Source organism: Micromesistius poutassou (assembly GCF_964030765.1).
Source record: "Micromesistius poutassou genome assembly, chromosome: 17".
Classification (NCBI taxonomy): Eukaryota; Metazoa; Chordata; class Actinopteri; order Gadiformes; family Gadidae; genus Micromesistius; species Micromesistius poutassou.
This window is the reverse complement of record NC_140287.1, coordinates 14,306,740-14,328,543: the sequence shown is the minus strand read 5'-3', so window position 1 is coordinate 14,328,543 and position 21,804 is coordinate 14,306,740. Positions and strand designations below refer to the sequence as shown.

Below are 21,804 nucleotides of genomic sequence, written 5' to 3'. Positions count from 1 at the left end.
CTCATTGTCACACACTACTTTCACCTATAGACAATAAAGGTTCTCCAAATAGAGGAAGCTGTCTCTCACATCTCTCACTGTTCTCAAGTACTTTGAAGGATTTGAGAGGATGGTTACAAATATTTCCGTATATAAATATTATTATCTATATGTCATAATAATTACTCACTTGCTCATGTCATTAAGGTTTTCAGCAGCAAAGATGAAGGTTTGAAATCGTTGGTGACACATTTTGAACACACTGTTGAGAAAGAAGAAAAAAAACGGATCATATGTAATTTATGCAGCTAGGGGTCTCTCAATCAAAACAATAACAAAAGACGTGGTTTCAATACGGGAGTCGTTTACTTCACCACTGTTAACCGTGAAAATATATCTGCCGTGACCTGATCATGTTCAAAGGCGTGCTATTATATTAAAGTTTTATTGACACAACATTTAGTTTTAGTTGTTTAATTTATTCACTTTGTGTAAGTACATTCTAATGAAATAGCAGCATTTAGACAATGTATTACATTAAAGATGGTATTTCTGGCCAGCCCCCCCCCAAGTACTGATTCGTGAACCCCAGATTAATTCTATCAATTCATTCGTCCAGCTGTCTTCTCTGTGGGGAAAAGCCAACAACAATCCTTCCTCCCACACATCATCAAGTTTTGATTCAGAGTGTTCACGGAGAGGCGGGGGCTATTTACAGATGGTCCATGCCCCTTTTGTTTATTGTGTGGACATGGTTCATTATGCATTCAAGCTAGAAGTTTCTGCCCCCCAGTCTGTTCTGTATCTGCCAGTTGAGGTTTATACAAAAGGTCTGTTTTCTCGTTTTTTGTTTTTTTTCGTTTGTGTGCCTGTCCCTGCTATGTCCTAAACCATCCAAAAGGGGGCAGTGCAACCCAGTCCTGAGCTGAGCTGAGCCGCTGCCAAATGTGAGTTCCTTACTATTTCCTCTTGTGTTCTCCGGCACTCTCTATGCTGTAGGTGGAAATCTGCACCAGACCCTCTGCTTTGTCCTCCTGGTAAGACGCAACACACGAACACACACAACATCAGTCAGAACAGGAAGAGAAGCGAGGCGGAAATAATAAAATATAATTATAATAATTATCGGAAAATTGGTGATAAATGTATACAGATAGATTAATACTAAACACTAAATAGCAATCAAACATTTTTCTGTCTTTTACAAAAAAGTCCAACGAATTCATCACAACGATACATATTGACCACTTGTCCCCTCTGGCTTAAAGCTGACACATTATCCCACCAGGTGTGAGTGTGATTAGCCATTACAAGCCGTTTTGAAAATCGACCTCTTCTGACATCACAAGTGGGCGTGTCCACCTAGATGTACGACGGAATAGATGAGCAACGCTTGCTACAGTCCACTGGGTAGGCTGGCAGACTGATCCATCCAGCACACACCTAGGTGGCCACGCCTACTGGGCTAATCCCACTCACACCTGGTGGTATAATGTGTCACCTTTAAGGTGGTCAACGTGCAGCTCAACTGGTAGAGCAGGGATAGGGTCAAGGGATGGGATCGCCGCTGAGACCAACCATGCACACAACGAATAGCGTAGTCTGTCTTCCCACCTACCTGCGGGCTGCTGTACCAGTAGAGGGACGGTCCTTTGAGCACAAACCAGAGGCGCTGCCACTTGTGGGCGAGGAAGACGTTGTTTTCCTTCCTCTTCTTCCACAGCCAGCCGTCGCAGTCGGGCCGGCCCAGCTCGCGACAGGACACCCGCCGCCGGCTCAGGGCGGTGGATATGCCTGGAGGAGTCCGACGTGGTGTTGAGGGGGGGGGGGGAGGGGGGGATTGTAAAAATGTACTTTTTTACAACCAAGTCTTTAAAGGGGACATATTATACCACCATGTGTGAGTGTGATTAGCCGTTGATTAGCCGAGTGTGACAACACGTTTTGAAAATCGGTCTCTTCTGACATCACAAGTGGGCGTGTCCACCTAGATGTGTGACGGATCCAGCAGACATCTAGGTGCACACGCCCACTTGTGAAAAGAGGCAGATTTTCAAAACGGCTTGTAATGATGTCAATAGTGACTCACGTTGCATTTTTTCTAATATAATTTACAATAATTCTTCACCTTTTGTACAAATCTTCTTTGCTTCTTTGTTATCCTGTGAAAAAAATTTACCAAGGAGATGTTTATTTTGTGTTTTTTTTCTGTTCTATGTCATTGTGTACAGTACCTGAAGTACAGTACAGTAAAACGTATGCATGATCCAAAAGATGTCTTAAGATGTTTCCGAACCATTTCGGGACAGGAGCTGACGCTGGCTCGACCGTGGTGGGTGAACATTCTGGAATCCAAAGGGGACGGCGACCGGTCCATCCGGGGGTCCGGGGAGAGCCGTGAACCTATAGGACGATCAGAGTCCCCTGGTTGACACACAATCATCCCAGGTCAAACCTGCTAAAGTGGGGACCTAATCGGAGTCTATGGGCCAGGACCAGGATGCCTCGTATGGCAACGTTGATACATGGTCTATCATAGTCATTTAAATCAAATTATTGAAGCCCTCCACCATGCTGCCCGGCAGGAAAATTGAAGTATCTACCTCAATACCAAAATTGAGAAATTGACTTTCTAGCCAATTGTGTTGAAAGTGGAATTGCAGTTAATTCCACTTTTAATATGTAATTACCCCTAAAAATCGCTATTTGATCAATGGCTCCAAAACTGCGCTTTTCCTTTTTATTACCATTATTGGTAATGGTGTCATTTGAATAAATCACTTGACATACGAATGAATTGTACAACAATCAAACACAAATTCTTCCTAATCTTCCTGGTAATCATTGATAAGCAGAAATCTCACCTGAATTTGGGAGAGGTGACAGCCTCTGGTCATTCTGTGAAGTGTCTGTCAGAGTCCCCTCCAGCCCCCGGTCAGAGGACAGCTCAGACTCCTCCTGCCCCATAGGCCTCGGCTGCACCTCAGGCCCGTGGATGGCCTTCCTGGATGACATTTAACCGGACAGAGACGCACTTCTTCATAATGTCATCACAGTACACACCCCCACTGATAAGGTCACAGCACAGAAACACAAAAGCTTTATCCAGACATCCGAGAATCTGTGGAATCATATAAGAAGAACAGTACGATGAATAGGAACTAATAAATGTTATTCTGAAAAGTTATTTCAGAAAGAGGAAAAGACGAAAGCAGTTTTAAGATGGCGGAGTCGCTGGCTTCGGTTTTTAAGAAATCTGCTTTTTAGAAATGTTTTAACACAATCAATAGCTCTCTAAACTGCCATGGAAGCTCTCCTCTAACAGTTAATGATCAGCTCAAAGTAATGCCGGGCTATTACTCCAGCTTGGTCATTTACAAGTTCATAATGTTTTGCATCTCCCATTCTCTGGAACCATAACCTTTGTCTTCCCCTCCCTCATCCTGTCTATCATGTCCTGCCCACACTCGTTTTTACACTCTAAAACCACTACACATCTCTTTGTCTGCCTGTCACTTTGTGGTCAGCCTGTCTCTCTTTTTATTGGGTCTGTTTCTCGATTGCCTGTCGGTCTCACTTTATTCTCGCTTTGTCTGTCTCACTTTATTCTCTGTGTCTGTGTCATTTTATTGTCTGTCTGTCTGTCCCTTGTCTCTCGATTGTCTGTCTCACTTTACTCTCTCTCTCTCTCTCTCTCTCTCTCTCTCTCTCTCTCTCTCTCTCTCTCTCTCTCTCTCTCTCTCTCTCTCTCTCTCTCTCTCTCTCTCTCTCTCTCTCTCTCTCTCTCTCTCTCTCTCTCTCTCTCTCTCTCTCTCTCTCTCTCTCTGACTCACGCCATATCAATGACACACACACCCAGGGATATATCATGGTGACCAGAAGTGGGGAGGTGTGGGGCAGAGAGAATGACCTCATCATAAGGATGATGAGGTCATCACATTTCTGTCAAGAATGAGATGTTTGTATTGATTTATACGATGATGATATGGGCATGATAATGACATTTACTTATTAAGGATGCTGGCGGCTGATCATTGTATGAATGTACTGTATGTGTACTTACCTAAAAGATAAAGACCGAACAGATGCAGCAACCCTCTCAAAGATAGAATGTCTCGGATTTCCTTCGTCCTCTTCTTCCTCCTCTTCTTCTTTCTAGAGAGATAATCATGGACATTAAACGTGTGTGTGTGTGTGTGTGTGTGTGTGTGTGTGTGTGTGTGTGTGTGTGAGTGTGCATCTGCCTGTGCGTGTGCGTGTGTGTGTGTGTGTGTGTGTGTGTGTGTGTGTGTGTGTGTGACCAACTGACTAACTAACCCCGCTGACACACATACAGTCATTCATATATCTGCTCAGTAAAGCATCTGTGTGTTCTCTCTGTCCGACAAAAAAACACAGCTATGGTCATGAGGTGCTGGGAACGAAAGTCACTGCGGTGCCTTTAAAGTTCAGCGGCAGCTCAGGGTCGACGCGGTGCGAGAACGCGGTGCACTGAGTGCGTCATGGCAACAGCGAAACACAAGCAGGAAGCATAGTGGAGGGGATCCTGCTGAAGTAGACGTTGTGCTAGGTCGTCCCGATTGCAGCCACCGGTTATGTGACTTAATGGGTTGAGCTTATCCCAAGGGTATGGTTGGGTGTCAGGGGGAGCCATGGACACACAACCACACACACACACACACACACACACACACACACACACACAACCACACACACTTCTTTCAGAATCACAGCAGGCAGCTTTTCTGTTCATTCATTTTCAATATGTAACATTTCAACTAGCTCGTATCTTAAAATAACCTGGACATATCTGTAGTCAATGCTGATTGTTAGTGTTAAAGTAAAGGATATATTTTACAAATAAAAAATGCCAACCAGGTATTGTACTGTCGATCCTCCAAAAAACCCTCCCACTCACGCTACCAAGCCAGCCTAGCTACGCTAGTATGTGTCACACAGTAACATGCCAGATAGAGTGGACAGAATCTTGTTGTTGGGTTTATTGAATTCTGAAAATCTTCTGCCTAGTGCCTACTATACGGGAGGGGCTCAATCTTACATATTGTGACCTTAACCCTAACTAATGGCAGTGGCAAAAAGAACAATGGAAAATGTATTACCAGACTTTTACTGTTACGCTTGGGTAATTCTGATTAACATCGCATTAAGCCATTCGACCAGGAGATGACGGTGAGTGTACGATCTGAGTGACGTCAGACCTGTGTTGCTGCGGACGACGAGGACTCGGAGACTCGCTGTTTCCGTCTCACTGACCCAGGCACTTTCTTCAAAACCAGTGTCACCCCACTCTGGTTCTCCAGCAGCTTCTTCAGTAGGCTCTCTCGGCTCCAACCAACCTGATCAAGTCAGTCAAGACAGTAAGGTCACATGTGTCAGGTCAGTAATGACAGTGACAGTCTCAAACATAATGGTAGCATTATGTTTGCTACCATTTGAAGTTCAATAGAATTGTCAGAAATAGATGAGGTTGTGTGGCCAGGAGTCCGATCATAGTAGTTTGGTAGGTTAAACATGACCTGGGTGATGCTGTGCAATTCAATTTTGACCGTGATTTCGATTTTTGGGTGAAACAATCTCCAAACTAATATAATCGAGTTGAAACTATTTTTTTTATGGTTTTCTTCTAAGTATACAGTATATGTTTTATTCATTAAATGTTTTATAGAAATTTCAGAACAGCTGGATACATCTTTGTACATTATTTTCATTTTCTATTTGAACATTTTGTGTATTTTTCTAAGGGGAAATTTCAAAGTTCTCAGTTACAAAGTGTTCTTTTTGGAGAGAAATGCTGAATAAATGCATCAATGTTTTCAAACTCATGCTGAACTGAACTCTTTTATTTGTTCCCAAGCCAATCCCAGTTGGGATTGAAGATTCAAACTGAAACTCTATTCGGTGTACTATTAATACACAGTGTCCTGAAAGATCAACCCAGGCAACCCGTGTATTTTCGTGTGTATTTTACATCGTTAGAGAGGTGGTTTAGACGTTAACCACAGCATTTGGAAAATCATACAACAGATTACACATATAGGACTCGGTGCTAGGATCATCACTCACCACTATTTGGTCGTTGACCTGAATAACCTCATCTCCAGCCAGGATCTTCTCACAGAAATCCGCAGTGGACTGGAAGAAACATAATTAATCGATCAGTCAAAGTAACGAACAAACAAACATGATACACATGAGCAATAGCAGGTAATACACAATGGCGTGTGTATATTGGTTGCCTAAACAAGTTGGAGAAGAAGACAAGTTGAAACCCTTTGGCTTTGGCTGTTTGGCCTATGACCTTTCAAGGGCTTTGATGTCTCTGACTTTTGGGATGCCTCCAAGGCCAATACTCTGGTAAGAACTCTCGTTCTTACCAGCCTGTAATAATCATGTCATCATTATAAGCCTATCTCTGTGTCATCCTTGCTATCATGGCAAGCAGTTCAGCCCTTATTCACTCTACAGTTGGTAACGTAACAGATGTAATGTGGCAGCGATGGAGAGTCTTTATAATGGCTCCTGAGGAGGATCTATTGAAAGCTAATGGAACACGATGGCAATTTATCCATGTTAGACTGGAGGTTTGCACTTTGTCTGTATGTTCTGTCTAAGTGTGTTGACAAAAGGTTTTTTTTTTTTTCATATACTCCCCTTCACCCTCTCTTTCTCATTCTCTCTTACGGCCACATTTTGATGGCCACATGGGAATGCTTTCATGAGATAAGCAGAAGAATGGCCAATAACATTAGTTATTTATTTATATTTATTGTTCAGGCCAGATGGAAATGTTTGGACGACGTTCAGGTCAAAGCAGATCTGTCTCAGACTAAGTAGACATAAGGCTAGTGCTATAGGGCGGGTAGACAGCACTATACAGTTAATAGCAATATATTAGTCATCATAAGAGTCTGACCTCGGCAACAGTCCCAGTGACAAAGTGGCTGCTGGATCCCGTTGATGCTATGTGAATACCCTTAGAGGAGAAGGAAGAGAGAGAACAAATATCATATTTATATATTCAGAAATACATAGTCAAACAGACATTGGAACAGACACATTGTTCCCGGAATGAAATCCACTTAAAGAGACAATACGTCCGCCTCCGTCAAGCAACGCTTCCTTGGATTATCATATTCTGTTGGCAGTTATGTCAGTAACTGATCTACTGCTAGAAAGTTATATATTAACACTTCCCTCCATTGTTAAGCTTGACCATAGGCACCAGATTGAATAGTCACACAGACAGTAGGAAAACAATCAATATACATATTATATGACAGTTGTAGTTATGAAAGACAACAGTACTTCAATCATTATATTTCTATAGCTTGCAAAAAAAACCATTCAGATGTTAATATTTCCAACTGACCAGTTGAACACCAATTACTCACAATCAATACGTAATCACCACATTGGAAAGCTTGTATGCAGAAGAAGATCCCTCCATAGAAAAAGGACACGAAGGCAGAAGAGTGGAGGAGGAGAAAGGATAAGATGAGAGGAGAAGACCGGAGCAATAATTCAGTTTAAAGGTCAACTTATAACTCATATCAGATATGCTGGGACACATTTCTCATGAAAAGTGAGCACACGTCTGCTACCACGCCCGTACAATAACACACACACACACACACCCTGACACCGACACCCCCCCCCCCCACACACACACACACACACACACACACACACACAATCACAAGAACAACAACACAATCCCACTCACACACACAGTTACACACACACACACACACACACACACACACACAGACAATCACATATGATAATGACCACACAGACACACAAGTGTGTATGTACATATAGGAGGAGAGCAGAACTGATCCGTAGAGCTGGATATTGTGGAATTCACAATAATTGCAGTAGACTGGAAAATAACGGACGCAATGGGAGAGACGGAGCAATACCCCGAGGCTCATGCACACTCCGTGTCCACATTTTGAGCTGCCTGTAAACACCCAGGACCCTCAGAGGGAGAGAAAGACAGATCACAATTCTGCAGCGAAAGATACTCTTCAGAACTAGTTGCCAACAGCAGAAAGACAGCAGAGGAGGAGAGGAAAGGTTCATGAGACGAGACAGAAGAAAGTGATACACTGGTACTTCGATCCTGTGTGGACGGTGATGGCTTCACTTGTGTGAGCATGTCTGATGGAGAAAGAGATAGAAGTGAAACTGAAGAGGTCTGATCTGGTTTTCTGAGGAGATAGTGGAGGAACACCTTGTGATGTGGTGTCAGTGCCACATAATACTAGTTGAGTAGTAGCTTTCTACGTGATCTCGGCATACAGACGGGAAATTACAAATAGTGAAAACAGAAAAGAGTGGGAGATGGTAGACAAGTAGAAGATGAAAAATACAGGCAAAACGAAAAACACAATTTGCTAGGTTGAAGCAGAGGAAAGAAAGAAGAGCGAAAGAAAGGGAGGAAGGCAGGAGGAAAGGAAGAAAAAGAGAGAAAAAAGGAATGAAGGAAACGTATCCCTCCGAAGTAAGGGAACATCAAAAACAGATTGCTCACACAGTTTGGACAAAGAATAACAGATGGTGGTGGAGTGTGAACAGGTCAAACAGTAGTTTGAGAGCGCAAATAACAGCCACTTCAAATAAAACAAATATGGTCAATAGAAGTTGACCCTATAAGACCCTGTCTGTCCGTTTTGTAGAACTTGATAAAAAATTGTACCTGTTACCGTAATTGGAATGTCCTGTTAAGATGCTTTGGATGTATTCTAATAAGCAAAACTCCCTTTTGACATGCATTTCATCTGGAATCCGAACACTTTAAAAATTTTAAGTGATTTAAAAATAATAGTGTTTTTGGGTTGAGAGTTTTAGGAAAGAGGTGTCATTCCCATGGTTACGAATCTCCACCTCAACTTTGTGATACCTTTTTAGTACCACTGTTGTGTATGTGCTGTACGAGATGCGCCACACATGCAGTACTACTACTACTACTACTGCAGATGCAGTAGCCAATCCCAATGGAGAACAATGAGGCGTGGTTACCAGGTGATCGGCAGGTGAAGCAGGTACCAGGTCGACGGTCTCTAGCTGCACTGTGTTGTTCAGGACCTCTGAAGGGCTGGACTCCAAGATCTCATCACATACTGCCACCAACTGACGACACTGGAGCATTAAAACCAATAGCGTTTCGAAGGTTAATTTATATCCTATCTATGGCATCTGGTTATTAGCGAACTCCTTTTAAAACGTATATGGCAACATTATAACCGTAATAGCAATCTTCTGCAAAAACCATGATGACCGAAGGGTTTAGACAAATGAAACAATGTTATTATCAACGATACGTCACTTTAATCTCTACTTACAATTGGGATGATGTCTTTCTCTTTCTCGTAAACAGTGTTGTTCTGTTGGAGGGAGAACACAGCACAGGGGTTTGAGGCGTAGATCACAACAGAAGTATCACGCGACGCAAACGTTCACAGTCATAGAGAAAACAGTCATGACTATGAACTCCAGGTAACCTGTGTCTCTTTAGCCCAAAATTCAACCATAAAGTGGTTGTTGCTGTCGATCCATGTCGTTGGTGTGCTTCTCAAAGGATTGTCTTCTGGCTGAACAACATTTAACAAATTATCTTCTTCTACTGAGTGAGTTACTCAGTAAGCCCTCTTACAGTGTATGTGTGTGAGATCTGTGGGCTCAGGCTAATCCACAAGTACACACACACACACACACAGACGGAGACGGAGACAGAGACAGAGAGGTTTACACGGAAGAACTCCTGCCAAAGGGGAGACCCGAGACATCTCTGAGGAGTCGTTTAGTAATAGGATCGATGAGTGGAGGATGGGTGGAATTAGAGAAGGGTCAGAAGACCACGATTGGGATAGGAATGTGGGACCTGTGAAATCTAGCATGGCAGCATTACATAACAGTGCTTAATGCAAGGGGTATTTAAAGGCTGTGAGGTAAGACTATTAGAGGTGTAGGACACGGATAGGTTTGCAAGTTGCCTTCTGCTGTGTGTGAGAGAGAGAGAAAGAGATTGTGTAGTTGAAAATGTTTACCGTGAACAAAACACTCCAGAAACACCTAAGAGGTCTAAATATAGCCTGACCTCTAACCTTGATCCCCTCATGATCCAAAGCACTCCTGGCATTGCTCACTAGGGATTTACAGCACACGCACACACGCACGCATGCACGCACGCACACATGCACACACGCACACACACACACACACACACACACACACACACACAATCTCTTGAATTTAACACAGAGGACTGATCCGCACCGGCCAGTATCAATAGATAGCAACAACCAGGTGAGATTGGGTTAATTCATTGTCAGAAAAAATAAGAAATGTTACACCGAACAAAATCCATATTAAACCTAAATTTTCTATCTTCTCCTCAGGAAGTACAGGTGCTTTTGGGCACCGCTTGCCTGGTCTAAGGCATCTTCGAAGAACACTCCAAGGAACTTTCACCAAAGCACTGGAAAGAGTGCTTTTTCCAGTTTTGCAGCCGGACTTATGGACAGTATGCAGCCCTGAGGGGCTCCAGTACTCAGGGTCAGTGCAGAGCAGGTGAGGTGGCCCATTCTCATCACCTCAGGACTGCCTGTCAGGTAAACCTTTTGGTACAGGGACAATGGAGATCCGTTTGAAGAAGACGTAGGCTAAAGAGTGAGGCGCTCATGGAGCAGGTGACAGCAGGTACACTTTGCTTCTACATAAAATGGCACTGAGATCCATTATCCCACACCTTGTTCCTATTTCATGTTTTACAATTCACATATCCTGAGCCATTTCCTGTGATAGACAATATATTTTCTTCTTACAACCATATGTTGTTACTACAGCCATTGCCCTACTAGTACAGAAATACAAAACCGCATGAATCATTAAAGGGCAAGTCCACAACAATATAATTTAACTTTCCAATATAATTTGTAATTAGTGTTTGTAAAAAATATAAAAAAAGATGTGCCTACTTCCACTCCAAAAGGCAATTTTTTTGCAGCATCATTGGTATAAGGAAGTCTAGCTGGCTATTGAGGAAATGAGAAGAGAGGAATGGAGGAGGGGGGGGGGGGAATGTTCAAAGTTAGGCCAGGTGCTTTTTGGCAGAGGCAATAACCATCCAACAGCCTCAATACATGGCCCACTTCCATCATTGAGCTAACTCTTCTCCCTAAAATACAAACAAAACCACTTAAGTCAACAAGCATTTCCACTGTATTCATATCCTAATGGTATGCATGCCATGGTACATTTTTTTGCATCTGTGTTAGGGTTCCATTCCATTATGCAGTGACTGGATCAGATCTTGAATTAACTTCTCAGTGCACTATTTATGAACTAAAAGCTGTTCTCTTGTTGTCTAGGGAACACATACAATCTGCTGAGTGGGAGGAGTGCACAATATTCTCTCTCTCTCTCTCTCTCTCTCTCTCTCTCTCTCTCTCTCTCTCTCTCTCTCTCTCTCTCTCTCTCTCTCTCTCTCTCTCTCTCTCTCTCTCTCTCCCTGTCTCTCCAGTTCTAGATAACTTCTTGGCTTTTAATTCAGTCAGGGGAGGGGGGAGCATGGTAACCATGCCCTCCTAGCTAGTATTCATGTTACTGCATATACTGCATGTACTATTAAAAGAAGCACAGTTATGACTTATGATAAATGTCTTTCCAAGTGCGCGCACACACACACACACAGCTAGTATCTTTAGTATTAGACACAACAACAAACAGACATAATACACACTTTCAAAGATTATCCTTAACGCTTGCATTCAAATATTGATACAAAATATTGCAATATGTTCTTAGATTTAACTTCAAAAGCAAATGAAGCAGTCCCAAAAACAAAGAGATCATAACATATTTATGAACATGAAAGGTTTACCTCACGCAGAGCCACGGGACATGCTTGTATATATGAGTTTACTGATAGTAACAGTACACAAACCATACTCACTCTGCCTTATCGCTTCATTTTGCTCACTGTCCCTCTACCACAGTCCCTCTCTCTGCTCTGGACTTTGTTTGCCTGTGGTTGTGCAAGCTGAATTGTGTAAAGCAAGCGAGACCGACGAGTTCAGTACAGGATCCAAGAGACATCAGCTGACTACTGACCTCCCCTGTCCCAAGGGAAAATGGAAACCACAGACACACAAATGTGCACTCATACATGCAAGCAAAACTCATGCGCGCACACAGATACACACACACAAAACACATGCAGACAATATACAAACTGAAGCAAGCAAAATATACTCACACACACACACACACACACACACACACACACACACACACACACACACACACACACACACAATCTATAAGGATCCTTTCTCTTAGGGTTAGAGGTGAAACCAGTGAGAAACACATCATTATGAGAAGTTGGCCAGTGGCACCATGACTAACTAGAAAAGCACTAACACTAGCCCCGGGCTGGTAGGGTTCAAGCTGGATGGTCTGCAGACAGGCCCAACATGTGTCTCTGTATAGTAATTCACTTGGGCGTACAAGTGTGCATTGCTTTAGTTTTTTGCCATGAATGCCATGTATGGAAGCATGAAGTTCAAGACTGACAGAAAGAGAGCATTGTAAGGAAGGTTGTTGAAGTCTTCTTAAAATAATTATAATGGTCATTCATCAATCACATACATGCATTAAGGGATTCACTACCAAAATGTCTATCCAGCACCAGAGAAAAGTAAAACAGGAAGTGAAGTAAACAATACCCAGAAATGTGAGCACCAACCACAATGCACCACATGTCATTACCTCTCTATTCTCACACCGAAGCTTGAGGCTACTAATTTACACCAACTTCCTAGCGTCGCTCTCTACTGGGCAACCAACGACAACAGCAACCGTTGACAAGACTAACTTCTGAATCACGAAAAACAAAGGCGAAAAATATCAACATCCTATTGGAGTCATTGTTCTTCCAAAGGGTCTGCCTGGTACTTCCACTCTTCCTTAACTCTTTCCTTCTAGCCTAAACTGTATAAAACAAGTTTTATTCAGTCGAGTCGATTACTCTAGGTTACCCTGAATATTAAGATGACCTAATGCAGTATTGTACAATGTCATGGACCATAATCATGAGTTATCACAGATGAAATTAACTGTGTACAATAAGACAAATGATGATCCACAATGACACTAGTAGAATTAATTTATGAAATATAAAACCAACATATAAACCAGAACACCTAAGTAATAATAAAATACTTCTGCCTATTTCGAAAAGCAAAAAGCAGTTAGGCATTTTTAAATTTAAAAACAAGTTCCCCTACTGTGAAATTGTACCACTGTTGTGTATGTAAAAAACAAATCGGTGAGCACCTTACCTGGTCCGGCTCTATAGATAAACTCCTGTTCTAAATGGAGACTAACTAAGTGTCCTCTTGGGTACGCGCTGCCACTCTGGTCATCCTTTACTAGCCCCTCTGTATATCTCTCTATGAAAACACTTAATTAGAGACTCCATTCACTCCATTCCAACTCACTATATCTCAGTTCCTGCAGTGATCTGCTACAGTCAATGTACAACCTGTACTTCGCGTCAAGTATATAAGCTTAAATCGACACAACTCTCTTTCTCTCCATCTCTCTTGCGTGTTCAGCACATTGTCAGAAGTTTCAGAGTAAAGCGGCCCTCCCTCTCTCAATCTCCTCCTCCTTCTCTATCTTCCTCCCCTCTCTCTGTGTTGACTCCCCTCTCCTACATCCCCTCCCCCTGCCCCTGTCGTGGATCTCCTCAATAAAAAAAAACTAAAACAAGATAAGAGATAAGATAAATTAATCCTTTATTAAGACTCCTAATACTAATCACCTTTTCTTTTTCGAAATGTAACAAAATTCTACCATGTGTGGAACTACCCCATCAAATGTGTGTTGCGTTGCATAATGTTCCAGTGAATTTTTGATAAATTTGAGTGTCTCCTCCCTGACAAAGTGTTTCACTCGACACTCTCGTAGAGGTAGAGAGACAAACATGTAAGGAATGTAAACATGGAGAATGCGATGGCTACGAACCCGGCTGTGCGTGTGTGTGCATGTGCGCGTGTGCGTGCGTGTATGCATGTGTGTGTGGGTGTGTGTGGACTCCCTTTTAGGCCACGCTAACAACAGGTTGTGGTTCCTCTTTGGAAATGACAACACACTGGATGAATGCGGTTCCTCTAAAGCAGAGGTAGCCAACACGGTGGCTACAGGCCGCAGGTAGGGATGCACCCATTCCTCTTTTTCTCAGACAAAGTACAAGAACAAGTTCTTACATTTGTGTGCTCGCGGTTACCGAGTACCAATATAAGTATTTAATGAGGCCATTACAGTTAAATAGAGCCAGTGAACCCACTGTTTCAGCTGGGATTCGAACACTAGTGTAAAAGGAGAGAGGTGACAACACTCTCTCTAGGAAAGAGTGTTATCGCCATAGTCACAGCCCACGGCAACTTTGTGTTACTTTTTTAGTGCCTTTGTTGTGTATGAGTGTTACATGAGCAATGTTGTATATGAAATGCGCCACACACCGTAGCGATATACCAAATGTGTCAGGAAGCCCAAGCCTCAGACGCAGGTATTGAATAAATCGATGCTCAGAGGGAGCTTCACCATCCACACGAACTGTAGCGGTATACAATAAGTTTCTGAAAAACTAGTAGCCCTTCATGTTACTCAGTACCCTTTTGGTAGCTCTCAGGTTCAGAACGTTTTGTGACCCCTGCTCCTAAGATTAAACAAATCCAACTTTCTTCTATGACTTCAAGTGCACAGTTTCCGAATACAATTTTAAATAAGCTGTTACAAGTTGGTATATTACATTTGTATATTTGTTGTTGATATTAATTATATGATGTATAGAATAGATACAACATATAAAATAATCAATTACATATCTATATGGTTGATTGAAAGGTGATTAATCACACCATTGGTAAGAAGAAAATAAACTTACGGTGTTGACAATTTTTCCGAGCTCTTGACAGTGATCTATAATGCTCCGGCTGGCTGTGTATCCGCTCAACTGAAAGAATTGGTACCTGAACACAGCAAATCGTCAGCAATTACAGAGTGGGAACCCTGTGAACACTCTTTGTTCATACATTGTTAATTAGAATGATTCAGTACATTGCATTGAGGAAACGGAAGCCAGTGACAACACAAAAGGAGAGAGGGAGTGGGTCTGGCTTTAAAAGACAATACCGTTATTATCAATGTTTTAAAGGTGACATATTATACCACCAGGTGTGAGTGTGATTAGCCGTTACAAGCCGTTTCGAAAATCTGCCTTTTCTGACAACACAAGTGGCCGTGTCCATCTAGATGTCAGAAGAGGCAGATTTTCAAAACGGCTTGTAATGGCTAATCACACTCACACCTGGTGGTATAATAGTCACCTTTAAACAATAACAACAACACCTCAGTACAAACAAATTTTGTGTCTATACCAAAACATCACAACAATGAAACACTCAACCTCTAAATGTCTCACAAAATACATACAAAACAGAAAAGTTGATGTATCCCATCCCAACCTTACAACATAAACCACAAAGCCCTTTGTGAATTTGAAACCCATAATAAAAGACACTTCGCGTCTGTTTTCTCTCCATAGTACAACTCCAAACCATCGCACAACATCCCCTCCACACAAACCTGTTGAGCAGAGAGAAGAGTCCCTTAGCCGCGACTATGAGCTCCACCACCAGCTGCAGTACCCCCGCCGGCAGCTTGGTGGTGCCCTGCCCATCGTAGGTGTTATTGCACCAGCGGGTCTGGATGCCCTTCTGGAGACTCAGGCTCACCGCTCCCAGCTTCTTCGTCGACACGCTCAGGTTCTCCCCGTTCATGCCGTAAGTCTGGGAGGAGGGAGGGAGGAAAGTAAAGGCCTGATTATGGTTCGTTGACGCAACGCGAAGGGGTTTACGGACCCATTACTTCCTTGCGGACCCTCCTTGCGTTCACCGCAAGGACCTGATGTGCGCCTCCCAAAAATTGTACCCTTGCATTGAGGCGACGCAACAGCAAGGGCTGTGATTGGTCCGCTCACTAAAACCCGACGCAGAACCAAAACAGGTTCAGGACTGTGTTGAAGCGTCTGCGGGGTCATTGAGTTGCGTCGATGTTGGACCATAACTGAGCCTTAGGATGCTTGACTCCCCAGCAGGTAGGTAAGATACTAGGTTTGATCTCCCCATGTCCAGTAGGTACACTGGAGCGAGATGCCTCAATTCTACCTGTTTAATATTTAACTGAAGGTAAACCGCCGTTTTAGAAGGAGAACTTCTGCCTATGAGTTTCCATAAATGCGGTCTTGAAAGAAACCTTGGGTTCCATAGGAGGAAGTAGGATGTACGTTGTCAAAACCCACGTCACACTCGTTTCAACTAAGGTGCCGAAAAGAAAACGACTCTAAGAAAAAAGTTTTTAGAAGTCTGACACATTCACATTTTACAGCAGTGGGACATATCTGGACAAAAATACACAAAGAAAATTGACCCATATGATCCACAAATGGGTAAAAGTGAGTGTGGATTTAATTTTACAAGGCACAGGCGGAAATTATGCATTTGTGGATCATGCAATAAAGTAAATCGAGTAAAAAATGTGCCTTTGTGGATCGCTAAATATCTGCGTAGATATAATTTTACAAGGCACAAGTACCAAATATTTGTGGACATGAAAGACAAATCGTCTTCAGTGGGTTGCGCATAATAAAGTCCAATAAAAACATACATACGCCTATACGCCTATAGATCCCTGCCCCCAGGAACATGATTTGTTGAAAGAAATGTTAATGCGAAAGATGGTGAAACGCCTCTTTCAAACAGATTTGAGCTTGTCTGCCATCAGACTTTAGATTTGTGAGACTACGCAAACATAGATTTGCTAAAACCAGTTCAACTTGTTTACATGTGTCTTAATCTTCGTTCACTTTCTCTGATATTTTTTTAGTCTCTTAATCATCCATCATGTTGTATCAGCTGTAAATGTTATTAGAGTTGCTAAAACTTTTTCCCCAACACTCAGATTACATGCAGTTTCAAGTAGCCTAAAGGACTCTCCCAACAGTCATTAGCACATCTGTTGGGACCACATGTCACATTAGCAACATTAGCTGTTGTGTCCGACTTGTTAGTTGTGAACTTCCCTGGTACCGCTGCACTCAACGGTACCAGAAGAGAAGAGTCCAGAAGAGAAGAGAAGGTAGCAGAAAGGTGGCACTAACAAAAACAAACCTTTCCGTTTATATAAGTGTTCTCAGAATCTGTCGGCTTGGAAAGGATAAGGTGAGAGAAGTAAAGTAAGCCAAGAAGACAAAAGGAAGGAGTGTATTGGGTGTGCAGCTAATTAAAATCCAGACAGCAGAGAGAATGGCCAAAGGCAAATGATAAAGGCCTGAGAAGTATCAAAAGGAAAGTTTTAGTAATGTCTCTAAACAGGCTTTGGCTGCTGCTGATCCTTTGATGTCGTCTACAAATCTTTGAAATAATAGCTATATTTGGAATATTAAATAAATTACTGCGAGGGCAGACTGAAATTCTTCATGCCAAAGTAAATGTCGGAAAAATGTTTTAGAGAGGGAACCCAAAATAGTGCCATGTGTTTTAAAAGCCCACGGACATTTATGGCAGTAAGAGCTCTTGATGTTCTAGCTAGCTGGACTGGATACAAGGAGTCTCACAGCCCGCGGGGTGGCATGTGGCTCAGGAGGTAGAGCGGGTTGACTGGTAACCGGAAGGTTGCTAATTAGATCCCCAGCTCCCCCTAGCAGAGTGTTGAGATGTCCCTGAGCAAGACACCTAACCATAACTGCTCCCAACGAGCTGGCTGTTACCTTGCATGGTTGACACCGTCATCAGTGTGTGAATTGGTTTTAAACCTCATGTTTGAGCTTTAAAGAGTAATTAACACCACTGTGATTTTTATTTGTAGTGGTTTAGAGCAAACCAATTAACAGCCCGGGAATGACTAAAAGCGCTTTAAGTGGCCACTGGTCAGAAAGGTGCTATATGAATGCAGTCCATTTACCATTTACTCATGGTGTTGAATGATATGCCAACCAGACAAGGTTTCAATTTAAATACAATGGTTAGTAAGAAACAACTGCCTCTGTTCTGTAGTTATAAGACAAAAAACCAAACACATATCTGCGCAGACACATAAACACACAAATGCACACTCCCACCCCCCAAATTCTCATCATATGCACACCACACACAAACATACTCAGCACAATCACCCCCCCCGCAGACACACACACACACACACAAAGACTCACACAGACACACACTCACACAAAGACTCACACAGACACACACAGACACGCACGCTTTCCCTTACCAGCGAGCAGAGTTTCTCCACTGCTTCCAGAATGAGTTCCTGGTGTCCGATCTTGTGGACACCTAGTCTCTGCAAGTCATCAGAGGTCAGCTGGAGCAGGTCGTCCCCCGACAGCTCCCAGTCAGAGAAAAGGTACTGCTGGAGAGGGGCATCCAGACCTAGAGACACACACACACACACACACACACACACACACACACACACACACACACACACACAATACATAAATATGTCAAATAATGCACATGTCCACGAAATCCTCAATTCTGAGCATTGATCTGAATTGTGTGGCAAGCATTTGCTTATTCTGCACACTGAATTTAACGAAAGTGGGCCTATAATTTTGACTATATCATTCACGGTACCTCATCATTAGAAATTCTTCATTCTTACTGACCAATTCATGCTATTACATTATATAATTTATGAATCGGAAATACTTGAAAATATAGCCTACGCTATTCTTGTTACAGTAGTAGGCAGGGGCCGCAGGGCTAGTCATAATAAATAACATTAATAACTTCATACAGTAGCAGATCATGCGTTACAAATGTTTTATTACACGTAGCATCTCCCAGTCTTAAAATATACAATATTAGTCTATCTATTCTTTTTTAGTTTGGTATTGGGCCAATACCAAACTAAATAAGAATAGATAGGAGTTTCTTAGCCAATACTATTGGCTAAGAAACTCCGTGCAACGCCACTGTGCCTCAGTACCTGATACAGGTGATCTTGTTTCTACTCGCTATTTATGACCCAGCTCTCAGTAAATGGCTAAAAATCCCCAAAGCCCCTTACACAACTAATGTCTACTCATTGAACCGGACCTAAGAACTGAAGGTTGTCATCCGTGTGTTTTGGAAGCTTGTTAGCTTTTGTTTACACTTTTGGTTGACCTATAATACGATTTGTGAGCAGCACATTAAGCCACTTCCTCATTCCACCTAAACTTTCCAAGAGGATTTGCGAGGCTATTATTTACGACTCGCCCCCGTACGGCCCAGAATACACCCGCAAAACGATCATCAACCCCGTAAGCCGAAGCACCTCACCTTTCAGCCATTCGTCGACTCTCTCCTTGCTCCAAGACATTATCGACTCCATGCTCGGAGTCCTTCTGGAGACTGTGGTAGTTCAATTCCAAGCCGTCCTCACCGAGTTCTACTTGTCGGGATCGCTGGATGTAGGAAAAGTTGTTTCTGATTTCGTCGATGACGAAACGCACTCCACCTTCTTCCACCACCAGGTAAGCGTCAGCCAATAGTGGCTGTCAAGGAGACAGCCCCCCCCCCCCCCCCCCTCCAACCACCAAGCCCCAACCCCCAACCCCCTCCAACAGCGGCCCAACACCTGAGAGTCTTTTGGAACAGGACTGTGGCCCCAGGTTGTGTATTTATTAGTTTCAAAGCTCATGTTTGGGCTTTAAAGTGTACATAACACCATTATGTTTTTTATTTGAAGTGGTTTGGAGCAAACTCTCTTCTTCCCTTAGCATGAACAATGACTTAAGGCATGAATTGGTGCAAATATATATTCTTATTCATTGAACATGGTTAAAACCTTCTAAAAAGTGGGATGCAATAGTAGCAGTCTCTGAATACAGCTTACACTCCTACACTCGTAGAAATAATGTAAGGTCTGATTTCCACATGATGATTTACCCAGAAACCTACTAAATATAGGTCCCTAGGCCTATATTAAATTCTCATAAAGGAACTGAATCAATACTATGTATTTAATAAAGCAGGATCTATATTAATAGATTCAATCATTTTTCTAGAAGAGCAGTATAAAAGACTCGTTTATGCTAGAGTATTTTTACAACATAACATCAACATTTTATAGGCCTATCAACTATAATCGACTGAAAATTACAAAAATTACAATAAAATCCATGCTCATATTTATTGACCTGGTGACTATCAAAATATATGGCGTTACTCACCAAAAACGAGTTTGGTCCATGTGCCCTTAAAGCGCCGTTAAAGAGCAAAGCTTGTCGGAAAGGTCAGACCTTTAAGTGCGACCCTTTCATATCTGGCACCCCCTGCTGTTACTGCCTTTCAACCGACCCGGAGTGGTAGGGAGCGGTAGAACCAACGCGGTCAGAAATAAACATCTATGTGAACTGGCATTGGCATGGCATTCATACAAAAGAAAAAGCACACTTTTTTGACCTCACATCTGCTATTATGTTTTTTTTATTATTAAAACCATTCCCAGTGTTTCAGTTTTTCTGGAGTTGCATATTTGAGGTTTTCAAAACGTGTCCTTTCTAGCAGTTTTGGCGGATATCACACACACATCCGCCCTATCTATAGCCGACTGATAAGGTGGGGCAAAGGCAAGACTGTGGTTTATGATAGTGACTGGGTCACGGTGCCTTCTGGAGGTTACAGTAGAGATGATTCTAGAGAACATAACTAGAGCACATAGTTACACAATGCCCATCAACCATAAGCCAACACGCAATAGTCCTACTTTTCCCTTCCCTCATTCTGATTTGTACAAACTATAAAAAGATAGCCTTTATGTTATCATCCTCTCAAAAACTAAAATCAAAACATATTTATACGAACAATAATAAAACTATCTTGTCAAGTTATAACTCCATTAAATCCTTAACCATTTGCATCAGTGCACACGCACATGCACATCTACACTTGTGTGATGTGCCACTGATTTAGGCGTACCTGACGATTGAAACACCAATGGAAAATCAATAACGTTGTGTATTACCGGTTAGATTTACCATGTTCATGGTGCTACTGCTGCAGGCGCTGTTGTTAGACCTTGGCCCAGCCCAAATACCAAGTAAGCTGATGCCTGTCTTAACATGTTGTTTTTAGCAAACTGCATATCTCAGTAAGAACTGTACATTCTTCTGACTCCCTTGAGCAGTGGTTGACTGCATCAATTTTGGTGTCATAAAAGTGTAGCAAGTTTGTCTTTCTCGTGCTACAGAGAACATGCTGTCCTTTCCTTATACCCATTTTGTATCATAAACGCCTATTCTATGATGCATGTAATCCTGGTAGATTTGACCTTTTGTGGTATAGAGGGTGAGACTGGATATTCAGTCCACACAGGGATTCTCTGAACTCACACACACACACACACACACACACACACACACACACACACACACATGTTTGGCCTCATCTTGAATATATCTGATTATATTCATGCATTTTGCTTGTGTAGGACCAGTAATAGTCGGTCTCAGTCGGATATGCGTTTGACATCACCATGCTGGGGAATCCCTGCTGTGTTGAAATAACCAAATCCGTTCGCACAGATTTACATAAGGTTTTTTTCTATCATGTGACCCCAGAGGGGTCCAGATCCATTATAATGTACTCTTGGCTTTTGGCTATGGATTTGCATTTTAATGTGTTGTTGTGTATCTTCATCTTGCTCTGCTGTACTTCATCTTTTCCCTGACTCCTACTTCGG

The 21,804-nt window shown here is 42.4% G+C and overlaps 2 protein-coding genes across 5 annotated transcripts in view; one reads left to right on the top strand and one right to left on the bottom strand.

Annotated features, from left to right (window-relative positions):
- cnksr1 (connector enhancer of kinase suppressor of Ras 1) overlaps window positions 1-19,538 on the bottom strand; it is a 24,535-nt gene extending 4,997 nt beyond the window's left edge. The window contains exons 1-16 of one of the 3 annotated variants that reach the window (XM_084481835.1): window positions 19,401-19,538; window positions 18,346-18,503; window positions 15,658-15,860; window positions 14,957-15,041; window positions 9,348-9,389; window positions 9,025-9,144; window positions 6,914-6,973; window positions 6,064-6,132; window positions 5,199-5,336; window positions 4,043-4,134; window positions 2,844-2,983; window positions 2,276-2,403; window positions 2,108-2,141; window positions 1,598-1,773; window positions 940-1,013; window positions 170-241 (exon numbers count right to left, since the gene is read on the bottom strand). In XM_084481835.1, the coding sequence (XP_084337961.1) occupies window positions 170-241; window positions 940-1,013; window positions 1,598-1,773; window positions 2,108-2,141; window positions 2,276-2,403; window positions 2,844-2,983; window positions 4,043-4,134; window positions 5,199-5,336; window positions 6,064-6,132; window positions 6,914-6,973; window positions 9,025-9,144; window positions 9,348-9,389; window positions 14,957-15,041; window positions 15,658-15,860; window positions 18,346-18,503; window positions 19,401-19,452 (1,643 nt within the window). In that variant the 5' untranslated portion in view covers window positions 19,453-19,538. Of the gene's footprint in view, window positions 1-169; window positions 242-939; window positions 1,014-1,597; window positions 1,774-2,107; window positions 2,142-2,275; window positions 2,404-2,843; window positions 2,984-4,042; window positions 4,135-5,198; window positions 5,337-6,063; window positions 6,133-6,913; window positions 6,974-9,024; window positions 9,145-9,347; window positions 9,390-11,887; window positions 11,960-14,956; window positions 15,042-15,657; window positions 15,861-18,345; window positions 18,504-19,400 lie in introns of those variants that run through there. The other 2 variants (XM_084481836.1, XM_084481837.1) reach the window with 2 other exon arrangements.
- rps6ka1 (ribosomal protein S6 kinase a, polypeptide 1) overlaps window positions 19,420-21,804 on the top strand; it is a 46,094-nt gene continuing 43,709 nt past the window's right edge. For both annotated transcript variants that reach the window (XM_084481839.1, XM_084481838.1), the window contains exon 1: window positions 19,420-19,594. In XM_084481839.1, coding sequence (XP_084337965.1) covers window positions 19,451-19,594 — 144 coding nt within the window. In that variant the 5' untranslated portion in view covers window positions 19,420-19,450. The remainder of the gene's footprint in view (window positions 19,595-21,804) is intronic.